Genomic DNA, 15,931 nt, shown 5'->3' with positions numbered 1-15,931 from the left:
TTTTATTTCAACTTGTTTTTGTCTTGCCCCAGCTCTGCTTCGTATACGAATTTAATCGTAAATGTAAAAACATTTCAATTATCTTTGAGAACTAAATTAGAATATTTGAATCAATTTATTTGCTATTTCAGTTGCCCTTTACGAGTATACTACAACCACTTGAGTTCAGTTGCTGAAACTTTTGATTGCGAGCACTTTAGATCATATACAAAACCTGAAATATCAAAAACTTGTGCAGAAATTTTTTTGTATTAAAATTGAACATGCAATAAAAATGCATCAATGAACATAGTTGCTAAAACTTTTGATTGCGAGCACTTTAGATCATATACAAAACCCGATATATCAAAAACTTGTGCAGAAAATTTTTTTTAATTAAAAGTGAATATGCACTACTATAAATGATATTGTCTCATACTTCATAAAAGCAATTTAAAAACGCTTTCATTTGGTATACGTCGTATCTATCTGTATCAATATGCGTTTCAAATTTATCAACAAGGAATAACATATGAATAAATTAGGAATAGACAAGAGTTTGGAGATCCGTTAAACGCACAGAATTTTGCTGAATGAATGAAAGTCTGGACGTTAACGCACGAAATCCTGGTGAACACAAGAAATTCTGGACAAGAACGCACAAAAATCTGGTGAACGCACCAAAGTTTGGTGAACGCACAAAAGTCTGGTGATTGCACAAAAGTCTGGTGAACGCACGAAAGTCTGAACATGGACAAAGGAAAGTCTGGACATGAACACAAGAAAATCTGTTGAATACACGAAAGTCTGGACCGGCACTTTCCGTCTGGGACGGTCTGGACATAAGCATTTACTATCTGGACGGTCTGGATATACTTGCTGTTTTTTACTTAATTGTGCACATCAGTACTGTTCTACCTGAATGAAGAGAGCTCACTCAATTTATTTAGAACTGCGTTCAATTGTTACATAAAATTTGTGGCAAATTAATCCATGCAATGTTTCGAATCTATAGTTTTCGACATCGTGGGATGTTCGCCCTTAGTACTTCAATGTATATTTCAGGAGCCGTCAATTGTTTAAAAAGGTGATTCTGGAAACTGCAACATTTTTATACCAACCCAAACTAAGTTTCAAAAACACACTCCACAGAAAAATCAAGATAAGTAGTCTGTAGTCGAAATGAAGTAATTTTTAAACTTGTATTCCAAATAGTATGCTCTATGAGTTTCATTTGTAGTAGATAAGCATAAATAGCTGTCCAAAAAGCTGTCCATGCACATTCAGCAAAATTTAATTTTTCTAAGGTAAAATAACTGGTGACGTCTAAACAAACAGACGTACCAAAATGTAGCATTTTCAACGAATGTGATTGGTTAAGGAATTTAAAACACTGCTTTTATGCGTTCAATTAGCCTAAATTGGACATAACTTAATTCTAGATAATAATTTTTTATATTGAAAGATTACAATTTGGTATTTTTCATTGTTTTCAAGTCCAATTTTTTATGATATTTCGAGACACTTCTACAAAGCTACCGGGGATACTTTGCCAATCTACCAATTATGTTCTATGAATTTGAAGTCAAGTCAAAATACCCTATGCCAAAAAACCCAATGTGACAAAATACCCAATATTTTGTCCTAACGTTGAACTACCAGAACAATTTGTCAGCATATTTAGTTAATGACTTTGGACATGGCCATGCCTCAGCGGCCCGGGGTACTTTATATAAATCTATCAGAACCGAATGTGAGACCAGTTTCTCATAAGAAAAGTAATTTTTCTCTTTCGGCCTATCGCGATTTCTGAGCAATTTCACGTTAACATTCATATCCTATTTTAAAACACGGAGAGTTTGCTGAGCAATCAGCCAATCAGGAAACAATACTCCGATTTTCTGAATTCTGAGTGGCCAGCAATACAATTTCTATATTTTGGTACGACTACCACTTTCACTAGCGCCAAATTCACTAACGTAATTTTCTAAATGGGATACTCTAGTATATTATGAAACACTAACTGTAAAACAATAATATAAAAGTTCGACTTGCTGATTAAATTGTTGCAAAACAGCTGTTCACGAAATTCCAAGCCGTTTCCATGCTTGGGCTGGAAACTGACTGATCATTGAATATTTGCAGAACCCTACTGTCAATTCTTTTTTGTCCAAAATCCTTTAACCTCTGCTACTATGCTGTACTAAAATGTAGCTGAGAGAATTCCGGAAACGAATCAAACAGCCGTCTCTGCATTTCAGAAAATTTATTTATGCTGGAAGTGCAGCAAAATAAAAAATCTATGTAATGTCAATTGATGAAATATTTAGCCCCAAAAACCAACTGAACTGATGAAAACAAAAGAAAAACTATTGCCTGCTACAAAATACGTGTCCACAACAAAATTTTGTCCAAATCTGTTTTTTTAACTGTTCATTTTTCGATTACGACTCTGTTCATTTGTTGCTGCTTGGCTGGGCAACTGCTGTTTAAAAACATTTTGAGCGAAGAATGAAACTAACCTAGAGAAATCGAAAAGATTCCATGCAAAATGTAAAAGCGGCAAAATGAGGTAAAGCAAAACAAATTTTATTCAAAGAAGTATAAAAAAACAGAAGAGAATTAATATCCGGCTGAGCTGAGAGCGGCTATTAAACAGTTGACGCAAAATTAAGAGAAAGGGAAAAGCATTAGGATAGTTTTTTTTGGATTTTTTTTGGAAGTTGCAGCTCCAAAACCATGAATTATATCAGATTTTCTTATATAGTTAGTTAAAGTTTGCCAAATGACTATAATATGATAGATAGAAAAAACAAATCAAACATCAAGAAGGAGGAATACCACGCAAATGAAGAGAATTATAGAACAAAATTTAAATGTTAGTTTATATAGCAGCCCCAATGGCTTTAACTTCTTTTCGCTCACTATCACGTTTACCAACTTATTTCAGAACCAGAGCAACTTATATCACTCAGAAATGAACAACTAAAGAGTGAAAAAGTCATTCAAGATGTCAAGGAATGTTCAAGAACAATTTAATTGATGCAATGAAAATTTAATTTTAAGTTTTGCCACTGTTCAAGTGAGATTGTAGAGAAAATACGTCTTATTTGCCAATTGAATTTATCGTTTGGAAATCGGCTGTTTGTTGGAACAATCGGCTCCTGAAAAAGAGACTACTGAACTTGATCAATTATTACTGGAAATCAAAGCAATTCAAACAAATTAAACATTAACTTACAAACCAGTATTCAACAACACATTAAAACACCACTTGCACAGCAGCAAAGTCTCTCTCCCTCTCATCACATTAGAGTCACATTAGCAGGTCAAGTAGGCTTTACTAAACACGTAAAAAATCATCAGTTAGCTAAGTCAGTTTTAGCTATCTTTGCATCTCTCTCCTCTTCAACATCCCCGTTCGCTGAAACCGAATCTTTATCACCGTTACGTCTTTTCAGATCTTCAGACTGCTTCGTTTTTGCACCATTGCTGTTCAATTTATCACCTGAGCTTACTTGTTCACTTTTAATTTCAACGTTTCTGTCGTCACCATTTCCGTTCGCACCATCACCGTTCGATACTTCATGTGTATTATCGTCATGATTTCCGTTTACGGTTCCATTTTCAATATCAACTCCATTACCGTTTTCGGAAGATTGTTTTTGTTCACCGTTTTTAACACTCTCTTTGTCAATAGAGGACGTATCGTTTGAAGGCACTTTGGTTGAAGTAGTTGACGCGATTTCGACTTCCTTATCGTCAGAATTATCATTAGTAGTAGTAGTTATCTTCTTTGGCGATTTGGGTGGGGGAACATAGGACATCTTTTCCGTGAGCGAATGGCTCTTAAGAGTGGCAACAATGGCGGTCACGTTGTCCATACCTGACGCTTGATTGCAGTTCTCGGCCACACACTTTTGAGCAAGCTGGAAAAAGGACAGATGATACTTCAGTTAAAAAATCACCACAAATAGGAAACTAAATATTTCTGAATGCTTAAATACTACTCTTTTGAAATGTCCTAAAAAACTTTTGTTTTCAATGAATTTCAGATAACTCTGCGAATCATTGATTACAAATTGTTAACTTGCTAACAAATAATACAGCTAAGCAAAACTCTACATTTCTGCCCATATGATTAGGTGGCTCTCTATATATGCCTATAAAAAACATAAGCCGACTAATGTCGGAAGAATTACTCTCGAACGACAGACGGGCGGAAAAACATATTCACCCAACCAGGATTCAAACCATTGACCTCCGTCTTCATTACCATTTCCCCTACCAACTGTGCTATTCGGCCCTACATTTTGCTATTCTGCAACCAACTTTATATTAGCATCAAGAGTGAAAGCAATAATAAGAGTCAAAAATGAAGTCAAAGAATGTTCTAGAAGAAAAGCGCAAAATTGTCAAGCACAAAATTTGCATAAAAAAGACCAAAACGTTTACAATAATTGCTATGAACTTCGTTCAAGAGCAATTAATCATTTCAGTGTTCTATTTGCACCAAAGACCATTAAATCTCAATAACTTTTGCCTTGTCCCAATGATACAAACATAAACTCTTTCACTAACTTGTTGTGCAGTGAGGAACAAACTCTGCGACTTGAGATGATCTTTCACATATTGAACAGCCACCTCATTGGGTAGGCACTCCCACAGACCATCGCAGGCAACTATCAAAAAATCTTCAGAAGACAACGATGATGATAATTCAGTTCCCTTCTCTGTTGTTGAGGGCGATTCAACAACTGTATCTTGGTTGGCATCCCCAATCGAGTGAGAAGTGGGTGCGGCGTTGTTTTCTGTTGGTGGAACCGTAGTAGTGGAAGAGGCGGATGATGTGCAGGAGGAAGGAGCGGATGGTTGAACGATGTCGGTGACTGTGATGTCTGGCACACAAGATATCTTCTGCTCCGCAGGGGACAAGTTACTGTCTTGCTTGTACCTGTGGTCACCTAAAACATTTAAGCATGGTTATCGACGTTTATCTGAAACGCCATTCCAACGCAACTGTCCTGGCAGGTAGATTAGGCCGGACACTAAACCCTGAATTTTATATTTGGCGTATAAAAACGCATTTGAATGCGCGTGGGCCTCACTTTGTTCATAGGGCCTAAACTCCTCTAGATTTATATCTACAGCATTGACTCTGGGCTTCAGCAGCACTTGACGTTACAATGGCGTCCTCCCTGTAAACATACCCGGCAGATTGCCGGAAAATAGCCGCCGTTGATTCCAATAAGCATGATTGGGATTGAAAGAAAAGAAGATATTGAAAAAAAAAGATTATTGTACAAAAACATTTTTTAAGTCCGATTTATTTTGATGGCATTTCGTAGTTGAACATACTTTTGTTTCTTATAGAGAGGCTACAACGGCAACTATCAATAATAATCAGCCTTAGAGATGGTAACTAAGACTTACAGGAACGACGTTCAAATAGCGGGCATCTAAAATTGGGCTTTATGGGTTTATCCTGTTTCTATTTCTGACTTCAATTTTTTATACTGACTCTGTTCATTTTGAATTGCTTTGCTGAGCAACTGATGTTCAAAATCACTTTTAGCAGAATGAGAGGAGAGAAAGTAGCCTAGAGAAGTCAAAAAGATATCACGCAAAATGTTGAAAAAGCGGCAAAATGAGGTAAAGCGAAACATTTTTTTATTCGACGAAGTAAAAAAAACATAGCAGGACAAGTCCTGACGTACAATTCAAAGAATTTTCATAGACTAAACAAAAAACTAGACCAAAAACGGACTATGAACGGATTGGGAAAATCGTTTAGAAAAACATCCGATCCAAAAAATCGAAAAAACTGTAAAAATCAAAGTGAAATTGCCGCATGTGAACAAAAAACCACTAGCGAGAAAGCGATTTTTTGTTCAAACACCGTTTTCTCACTCTACTTTAAATTTAGAGCGAAAAAATTTCACGCCTCAAAACCACTCGCTTTTTCGCTCCACTTCCTGTTTCGGCGTGACCAAAATCACTACTCCAATTTGACTTCAAAAACCATGAAAATGTGTGAAAAGATCTTAAAAAAAGACAGCGCCCCAATACAATTCAAATTCTTTGAATTGTAAAAAAGGAGCGCTATAATAGCCGGCTGAGAAGATGAGGGCGGCTATTAAACATAACCCACTAACGTCGGGCGAATTGCTCTCATACGGCCGGTTGGCTTCGTCAGTAGCTAGCAAAAGTTTAGTGAAGCTAGCTTAGCATAATTTAAGGGGCGTGATGTGAGCGCAGCGGCGGGTGCACCGGGGTGGGGGCCTAATGGGGGTGGGGGTAACAATGGGGGGAGTTGAGGGCAACAGTGGGAGGGGAGTTTTGGTTGCACGGGGCCCTTATGGCTTGAAAGATGTGCAGGGGTGGCGATTGGGGGGTTGAAGTGATGAAGTGAGAGGGGGGCTGATGTCTGTGTGTGTGTGTGTGGGGGGGTCAACCTCTAAGAACCACACTTCACACCATAATTATAAGTCTCCAAAACAGTTTCTATTAATCGCATTCTTGGAGACTAGTGAGCTGAAAAGATCCAAGAGAACTTAATGACCGCTGGGCGCAAATGACCGCTGGGCGCTACCTGTTTTTCCCGTTTTCGAGAAAGAAAAGTCAAATGGGTGAGACGAAAAATCAGTCATGCGAAAACTCGCATAATAAAGACCAACAGGACTAATATCATTGCTACAAACTTCGTTTGAGAGCAACTAATTATTGACGGTTAATCTGATTTACGAAGGTGTGCACGGGTGAGCATAGATTAACACGGGTGAGCATAACGGAGTGTGCTGTAACAGGGGTGAGCATAACGTACTGGGAAAAAAACGGAAAAAATCCTTTTTTTATAATATACTCATTGAACGTAGTCATAAAACCACACTTTGAAATAGTCACGCTTGACAAAAAGAGGACTGAAGGGTCCTTTTCCCGCACTCTTTTTTGTTGGCAGTCAAAACAATTTAATTGATGCTTTCAATTTAAAAGTATAACAAAATTAATTCTTTTATCGTTATACTTTTATCGTTATACTTTAAGCAAATGAATTGTGGGATGATAACATGAAAAGAACTAAATCTTTTAGTAAAAAGAAGTCTTAAACTTATTCTGATTTTCAAGCTTTTACTTCTGCATCTCGACTTTCTCAGAGATTTTTGACAATACGGCAATTAGTAGTCAACCATAACCGAATAAAATCGATATTTAGCTTAATTGTGGTTTTTGGCTGCACGGTGCCCTTACGGCCCGAACGATTTGCAGGGGTGGGGTTTTTTTTGGGGGGGGGCGTGAGAGGGGGGCTGATATGGGTGCGGCCGGGGTTGTGGGGGGGGGGGGTCAACCTCCAAGAACCGCCGCCCTTAACACCATAATTATAAGTGTCCAAGACATTTTCTGTGAATCGCAATCTGGGAGACGAGTGAACTGAAAGGCTCTAAGAGAACTTAATATCCTCTGGGTGCTACCTGTTTATCCCGTTTTTGAGGACGAAAAGTCAAGTGGGTCAGACGAAAAATCGGTCAAGCGAAAATTGAATGAAAAGACCAACAGGACTAATATAATTGCTACAAATTTTGTTTGAGAGCAATTAATCATAATTAGACTTGATGACTAAGACTAGTACAATTTTCAAAAACCATCCATCTAAAACTGGATATTATCCCCTTTCTATTTTTGACTTCGTTTTTCGATATTGACTCCGTTCATTTTAGATTGCTTCGCTCAGCAAATCCTGTTTAAGCATTTTGAACGAACTAAGGATGAAACTAGCCTAGAAGTCTAGTCTCATATATAAGTGTACGGTTACCCGGAACTGCCGAAGAAGCAGAACTTAAGGAGGGATTGCATTCAAACCAACAAGTTCTGCTTCCTCAGTCATTTTCGGAGAACTGTACACTTAACACTTAGAGTTCACTAAGGCTCTAAGAGAGCGACATAGCAACTTAATGCCCTCGGGCTGAAACAGCTGATCTCGTTCTTTTCCATGAAAAGTCAAATCACAAACGAACAAAAAAGTCTAGAACAAAAACGGCCCAAACACTTTGCCTAGAAACAAGAAGACACACACACACCACTACAGTAATTGCAGCAAAATTCGTTCCAGAGCAAACTTCGTTCGTGCCGTGTGGGGGGGGGGGGGGGGATAGAATAGACCCAAAGATTCTTATTCTTTCTAAACGATTAAAATTTTAAAATTGAAGTTTCCTCCCCCGTACCAGTTGCTTTTTATCTAACCTATTGCACGAGTTAAATTGAGTCCCCCATCTACTCTGCCCGCTCTGATCTGTCCACCCGCCAGAAACACCCTCTGAGCTTCTTCGGGAACAGATGGGGTGTGATCACGTGACAGGGGGAGAGTGGCGCCCCCTTTGTGACACAACACACACCTGGAGTCACCAGCATTGGCCACATACACTTTGTGGTCTACTTTCAGGGCCACAACAGCTGTGCAGCCAGAATCATAACCAGGCTGAAACAGGGAACAATTTGCCCATAATTGAAGGGAGCAGAATTCTTTATTTGGATCATTTCCGTTTCTGCCCCCCCCCCAGCTTAGTGGGTGCATATTATTTGCACCCCGCACGTGCCATATTTTTACACAATGATTAGCTATGTAATGGCACGTGCGCTGTAACAGGGGTGAGCATAACGTACTGGGAAACAAACGGAAAAGATCTTTTTTTCTTATAATATACTCATTGAACGTAGTCATAAAACCACACTTTGAAATAGTCATGCTTGACAAAAAGAGGACTGAAGGGTCCTTTTCTCGCACTCTTTTTTGTTGGCAGTCAAAACAATTTAACTGATGCTTTCAATTTAAAAGTATAACAAAATTAATTCTTTTGTCGAGTAATGTGTATATGGTGGCCTCCGGGCCCCCGAGCCATGGAGACATATACACATATTACTCAAATTTTCCATTTTTCATATTTACCTTATTTTGACTGATATTTACACAAAAATTTTTTTTCTTGTAATTTTTTACTTGATTTAGAAAAAATAATATAAAAAATAATTTAATATATGTTGTCATACAAATATTATAAACATACCCGGCAGATTGCCGGAAAATAGCCGCCGTTGATTCCAATAAGCATGATTGGGATTGAAATAACAGAAGATATTGAAAAACAAAGATTTTTGTACAAAAACATTTTTTTAAGTCCGATTTATTTTGATGGCATTTCGTAGTTGAACATTCTTATGTTTCTTAGAGAGGCTACAGGGGCTACTATCAATAACAATAAGCATTAGAGAGAGGTAACTAATACTTATAGGACCGACGTTCAAATAGCGGGCATCTAAAATTGGGCTTTATGGGTTTATCCCGTTTCTATTTCTGACTTCAATTTTTTATACTGACTCTGTTCATTTTGAATTGCTTTGCTGAGCAGCTGCTGTTTAAAAGGACTTTGAGCAGAATGAGAGAAACTAGCCTAGAGAAGTCAAAAAGATTTCACGCAAAATGTTGAAAAGGCGGCAAAATGAGGTAAAGCGAAACATTTTTTTATTCGACGAAGTAAAAAAAAATAGGAGCGCTATAATAGCCGGCTGAGAAGATGAGGGCGGCTATTAATAATATAATAATTTATTATTTGTTCTCATACCAATATTATAATTCAACGAAGTTCTTTTGCAAATTCACTGATAGAACCTAAACTCACCATTACTATCTTTAATACCTTTATCATCAAATGGATCTATAGCTATTTTATATTGTTCTTTTGTTTCTAAATTATGCCTTTTGCTATCAATAGTATAATTAGTTACATATTTACTTTTACCTTCATATATAGCATTAGTATAATCTTCTAAATTAATTTGGTTTCTAATAGTAGCCTTAGTTATTCCTTTTAACTTTTTCTCTTCTTCTCGTTTAACAGTATTGTAACAATATGCTTTAGCTTTAAGGAAACAAGCTTCCATAAAAGTATCATTAGGTATTTCATCTTTCATCTTACCTAATTCATTATTATGCAATATACCTTTTATCTTATTCATTTCTTTTTCTATAGTACTATCCAATGGAACATTTATGTTTATAAATATACTATCAGTATCTGTGTAATGATAACTACAATCTAACTCTTTCTCAAAGTAATCATATATGGCTTTATACATGAATAGATTAGCTTTTTCTAATATAACAAATCCAATATAATTAAACTTATCTAATTTAACATTACCTCTTGTTTTATGTACAGCTACTAGATCATCATCAAACTCTACAGCATATTTAAAACTAATATTTTCTACTAATTTAATATATCTATCTACATCATTAACTAACTCTACATCTTGTCTATTATAAACATTTTCTATTGTTTTTCCATAAGAGGCATTATTCATTAGTTTAAAGAATACATCTCCAAATTTATCACCCTTAGCTTTAGCTTCTTTTCTTTTCTGAATATTGAACTCTATATAAGGTTTTAACCATTCACTCTTATTATATTCTAATTTTTGTTTAATTGTAATATCTTCCAATTTTAAACCATGATCTAAATACCAATCTAACATCTCTCCATCTATTACATAGTTTTCTTTATCTGTCAACTTTAGCATTAACTTCTCATTAGGTTTATATCCTTTCTTTTTATTTTCATTTTGATAATCTGTAAACTGATCAATGTTTGCTTTTGTCTTTTCAGGAAAGAATGGATATTTCTTTGTTTTCTGTCTCAACTCATCATTATACTTTATATCAATTGTATAGATGTATCCAGTATTAGAGCTAGATTTAGTGTATGCCAGATCTTCACATACTCTGATCTCACCAGTAGGTAAAGGTTGTACCATAGCAGAAGCATACAATGAGTTGAAGTCTAAATACTTTAAATAATTCTCTGTCCCTGTATACTCAGGATCTATTTCTTTATTTTTACATTTTACATGACAATTACCTAATGCTGAAGCTAACCCACCTCTTATACCGTGTTGTATTGTATCATAAATATTAACTGTATTTTCTTTATAATACTTAAGCCAAACAATAGTATATTTCAACCCACACAACCAGGTTAACCCAGGAGTAGAATAAGTGTAACATGGATCTATTTCATAATATTCTAAACACATAGCTCTATATTTCTCAAATACATCAACTGATAACAATACATCTGTTTTAAGATATAACATCATATAATCCTTTATTGTCTCACATTTAGTATCTTTCCAACAATCAATTGCTTGCTTATATTCTTTATCTGTAATATCACTTTGTTTCAACTTAGAATAGACTGCTTCCTTAGGTGGTAGTGCTGTTTCATGTAGTTTATCTATACTATCAAACCATTCATATGGGAATATACCTTTACGTCTTTCTAAGCCACATTTATTTAATGTTATACATTCTTCATTACTCAATGTCTTACTTATGGCATCTAAGCTAAGTGGATGGAAGAACCTAAACATATCTAATGCTTTAACATAACCCATATCAATACTAATATAATTCTCATCAGTTTTAGTTAATACTTTAACTCTGGTCTTCTTTGCTAGTTTAGTTATAAATAGGTGATTATCATAATTAGAAGAATTAAATGCATACATTGGTACAATATTATTCTTAGCTTGAAGGTTACATTTATTGTGAGCATATCCTCTAAATTTACCATTTAGATGATCATGATCTCTAACAACGTCTTCACCCATTTCCTCATTACAATAATAACATATACTATATAACGGAGTAATAGTCTCTTCTTTCATTGGAATATTTATACTAAATATATCTTTAAATAATTTATTGTAATAATCTACTCTTTCTACAAACCATTCAACTACTTTTTCTCCACAATAACATTCATACTTATCTTCTAATATATCAGGATAGTCACTTCTTAAATATAATCCACAAGCAATAGGTAAGTGTTTCCCATTTTTTATTATACATTCAAAATCATAATACATAGCAAATGGTACTCTATTCTTATAATGGAACTTATCAAACTTCAGATATTCAACTTTATGGAATGTTCTTCTTCCAGTATTATTACACATCTCTAAATGTTTATTTAATGCATCTTCTGTTCTAAATGATACACAACACTTCAGACATGGATAACATTTATGTTTAGTTGATTTTCTTAATAGGAATGATACATCTTTACATAGGAAGTAATGATTATCCCAAAATAATATAATACATCCTTTAGAATCATTATGATTGATTAATACAGGATTAAGAGTTTTATTTTTAATTAGATTAAATACATTAAATAATACTTTATCTTTATTTAATTCTTGTATTTTCTTTAAATGATAATAATCATATGGAGGTGTAACCCCATTTGGTAATTTTATCTCATCAATATATTCTGGTTTATTATAATTACTAACTCTATAGGAATGATCTTTAGCAGGATGTAGATAAGCAATTAAACACCACAATAGACATTTGTTATCAGTATTCTTTATATTAAGTATATATCTAGATGTGAATGGTAACTCAGTAGTACATCCACCAGTAGGATAAAACCTGTGTATATACATAGTTCTTTTGATAAATCTTTGCATACTCAATCCAGATTGATTCATCTCTTGTTCTTGCATTCTAGTCTCTAGTTCACTATTCAACATATCCAAATCATTAGGACCATTATATTGTCTAGTCATTAGTTTAAATGTGAATTCGTTTTCTATTTGATCATCTGTAGGTTTTGTATACTTAACTACATCAAAGGTGTTAAACTTAATATATGGATGTATATTATGCAATGACTCTAGTATGTTCAAGAATTTAGGATCTTCATGATCACTACTCGTTATTATTATTTGATTATGCTTCATGTTATGATCTAATCCTAATTCATTTACTTTCTCTCTCCACTTTCTATCAGTAAGCTTTTTCTGTTTAACCTTTTCTTTATGATGATCTGATTCATTGTGTTCATTTTTATTACCATATCTAGTATTACATATACCACAATAACCTGAACTGTCTCTATCATTATCATTATCTTTAGTTATTCCTACAACATTATCTAGATGCATCTTTTTTAAAATGTTGTTCCACACTATATTGACTTAGACTAGTCTTGCATGTTATACAATCAAACTTATCTCCATTTTTTATTATCTCTCCATCATTTAGTCTTACATTATTCTTATGTTTTAATGTTGTCACATGTTTATTATAAGCAGTATTGTTATCAAGATACATATCACAACTATCACAATACTTTATTCCCTCTAGTTCAGAATACTGTTCATTTATCTTTTGCTCTATATCTTCATTAGTAAATTTTATTCCATCCTCATTAGCACTCTCAATAATTATATTTCTATTCTATAATCGTACATTCTTTTTATAATTAAGTGATTGAGTGTGTCTATGAGAATTCTTTTGAGTTAACTCTTCATTACATTCTTCACATTTAAACTTATTTGTTTTAGGCTTTTGGACATAGACAAAATCATCAGATGAATCTCTATCTTAATCTCTATCTGAATCTTTAGATTGATCAATGAAACTGTTTCGCAGATCTAAGTCTTTAGACTGATCAGTGAAACTGCTTCGCAGATCAGTGAAACTGCTTCGCAGATCTAAATCTGGATGATATTTAGCCTCAGCCTCAAGCATTAGATTTTTCATATCCTCACTCCTTTGTTTTGTTTTAGCAACCTGTTTATCATGCAACTCTTTTACTTCTTCATTTACCTGATTAAACCTTCTGATTGCTTCTAAACCTTTTTCTGCTTCCCTCTTTTGTTCTTCTTTAAGAAAGATTCTTAGAACATGCAAAGAAATATAATATCAGCGAAGCTGGTTCCCAGATTGAAGTAAAGCTATAACTAATTATAATAAGTTTATTAAAGAATTAACAATTAAAGATGATAGAAAGTTTATTGAAGCCGCTATTAGATTATATAATGCATTGTGATAATTATTTTTATAAAAATGACTAAACTAGAAACACTTATAGAATTAAATTATTTAGAAAAACAAAACAGAAAGAATAGATTAGAAGATAAATTAAAACAACAAGAATATTATGGTGAAATAGAAGAGTTATTTGATCCTTTAACTAAAACACTAAATGCAAATAATGAAACATGGCTAGCTCATAATGAACAAACATTAAGAGCAATAGATTCGCAAAATCAAGAGTTGGATAAACAAACTAAGATGATCGAACAAGCTGGTTTTCAGATAGGAGAAGCCGCTTCTCAGATGGGTGAAACCGCTTCACGGATCCAGGAAGCTGGTTCCCAGATCAGTGAAAACACTTCTAAGATTAATGAAACGTTAAAGGGGACCATAGAGGAAACTCAAGAAATAGCACCAGTTTTTGTTGATACAAAAATAGCCAAGAATCTTCATAAAATGGGTACTTAAACTAATCCTCAATTAAAATTAAATCTTGTAGTTTTGCCTACTAGAAGATACAAAATGAATGGTGTTGATATAACCCTAGAGCAGGGTGCATTTTTAGTTAGGGATAATATATACGAATTCTCAGAAGGATTTATTGAATTTCTCACTAACCCAAATGTAACATATAACGATGATATCGAAGAAGATGAAAACAAAATTAAAAGGTTTTTAAAGGATATTAGATATGATTTAGGAAAAGGGGATAAGAAAAGCGCTAGATATAGAACAATAAAACGTATAATGGAAGTAAGAGATGATATATTTGGCAGAGGGTTAGATACCAACCAGCAAAGTTGTCACCACAACGTGGACCCAAATAATTTAGTAGAAAGATTAGAATTATTAATACTAGAAACAAAAGCTGGTCATGAAGGATTATATGATGAAATGCTAGATATATCTAAGCAACTATTATCTATGAATATTATTAATCAAGAACAACTAGATAATTTTGTTTTTAACTATGGTAAATAAAGGGTAAACCTGACTACGCGCATAATGATGGATAAACAACAACAACAACTCCTAGCTAAAGAAGTATTCAACCCCCAAAAAACAAAGTTTAGACGAGAAAGAATAATACCATTATATAAAGATGAAACATGGTCAGCTGATTTAATTGATAAGTCATCTTTAAGTAAATACAATAATAATTATAAGTTTATATTAACAATTATAGATATATTCACAAAATATGCATGGGCTATTCCATTAAAGAAAAAATCTGGGTTATCTATAACTAATGGCTTTAAATTAGTATTAGGCGACAATCCACAAGGTGGCTCTGAAAGTAGAAAACCAGAAAAGTTATGGGTAGATAGAGGTAGTGAGTTTTACAATAAAACATTTAAATCTTTACTTAAGGAATATGAAACAGAACTATATTCTACTTATAGTGATTTAAAAGCTGTGTTTATAGAGAGATTCAATAGAACATTATTACACATAATAAATAAACCAATATTCATCAATGGTGATGGTAATTGGGTAAATATATTAAATGATGCAGTCTTAACATATAACAATAACATTCATTCAACAATTAATATGACACCAGTTGATGCTTCTAATAATCCTGATAAGGTTAAATACACTTTTATTTTTAAGAATATTAAGCCAATTTTAAAGTTGGTGATTATGTTAGAAACGCAGATAAACGTAATATCTTCTCTAAAGGTTACACTTCTAATTGGAATAGAGAACTGTTTGAAGTTAATGAAGTTCTAAAAACACAACCACCAACATATAAAATAGAAGATATTAATGGAGAGATAATAGAAGGTAAATATTACGAACAGGAATTATTAAAATCCGAGTTTGACTTTGAATCTAATAATAAAGTTTTAGAATCATTAAATATAGATATTTCTTAATATAAATAATGACAAGAAATAGATTTAACCAGGCTAAAAATCAATCAGGGAACTCACTTCTCGGATTAACATCAACAACAACCTAACACTAAGTAAGGCTCGTGGGTTATTCCTAGAAGAAAATGATAATATTGACATGAAGGATACCTATAAAATTACAAATGTACATCCTCCGTTAGATGAAAAGGATGTG

General features: G+C 33.9%; 1 protein-coding gene across 2 annotated transcripts in view; it reads right to left on the bottom strand.

Annotated features, from left to right (window-relative positions):
- Window positions 1–3,156: 3,156 nt before the first annotated feature.
- The window catches only part of LOC142339656 (uncharacterized), a 64,424-nt gene continuing 51,649 nt past the window's right edge, over window positions 3,157–15,931 (bottom strand). For both annotated transcript variants that reach the window (XM_075389850.1, XM_075389849.1), the window contains exons 8-10: window positions 8,218–8,452; window positions 4,561–4,943; window positions 3,157–3,908 (exon numbers count right to left, since the gene is read on the bottom strand). In XM_075389850.1, coding sequence (XP_075245965.1) covers window positions 3,342–3,908; window positions 4,561–4,943; window positions 8,218–8,452 — 1,185 coding nt within the window. In that variant the 3' untranslated portion in view covers window positions 3,157–3,341. The remainder of the gene's footprint in view (window positions 3,909–4,560; window positions 4,944–8,217; window positions 8,453–15,931) is intronic.

The sequence above is a fragment of the Convolutriloba macropyga genome, chromosome 5 (genome assembly GCF_964194025.1).
Source record: "Convolutriloba macropyga chromosome 5, txConMacr16.3, whole genome shotgun sequence".
Classification (NCBI taxonomy): Eukaryota; Metazoa; Xenacoelomorpha; order Acoela; family Convolutidae; genus Convolutriloba; species Convolutriloba macropyga.
The sequence above is the reverse complement of the archived record's forward strand: the minus strand, read 5'-3'. Positions and strand labels throughout refer to the sequence as shown.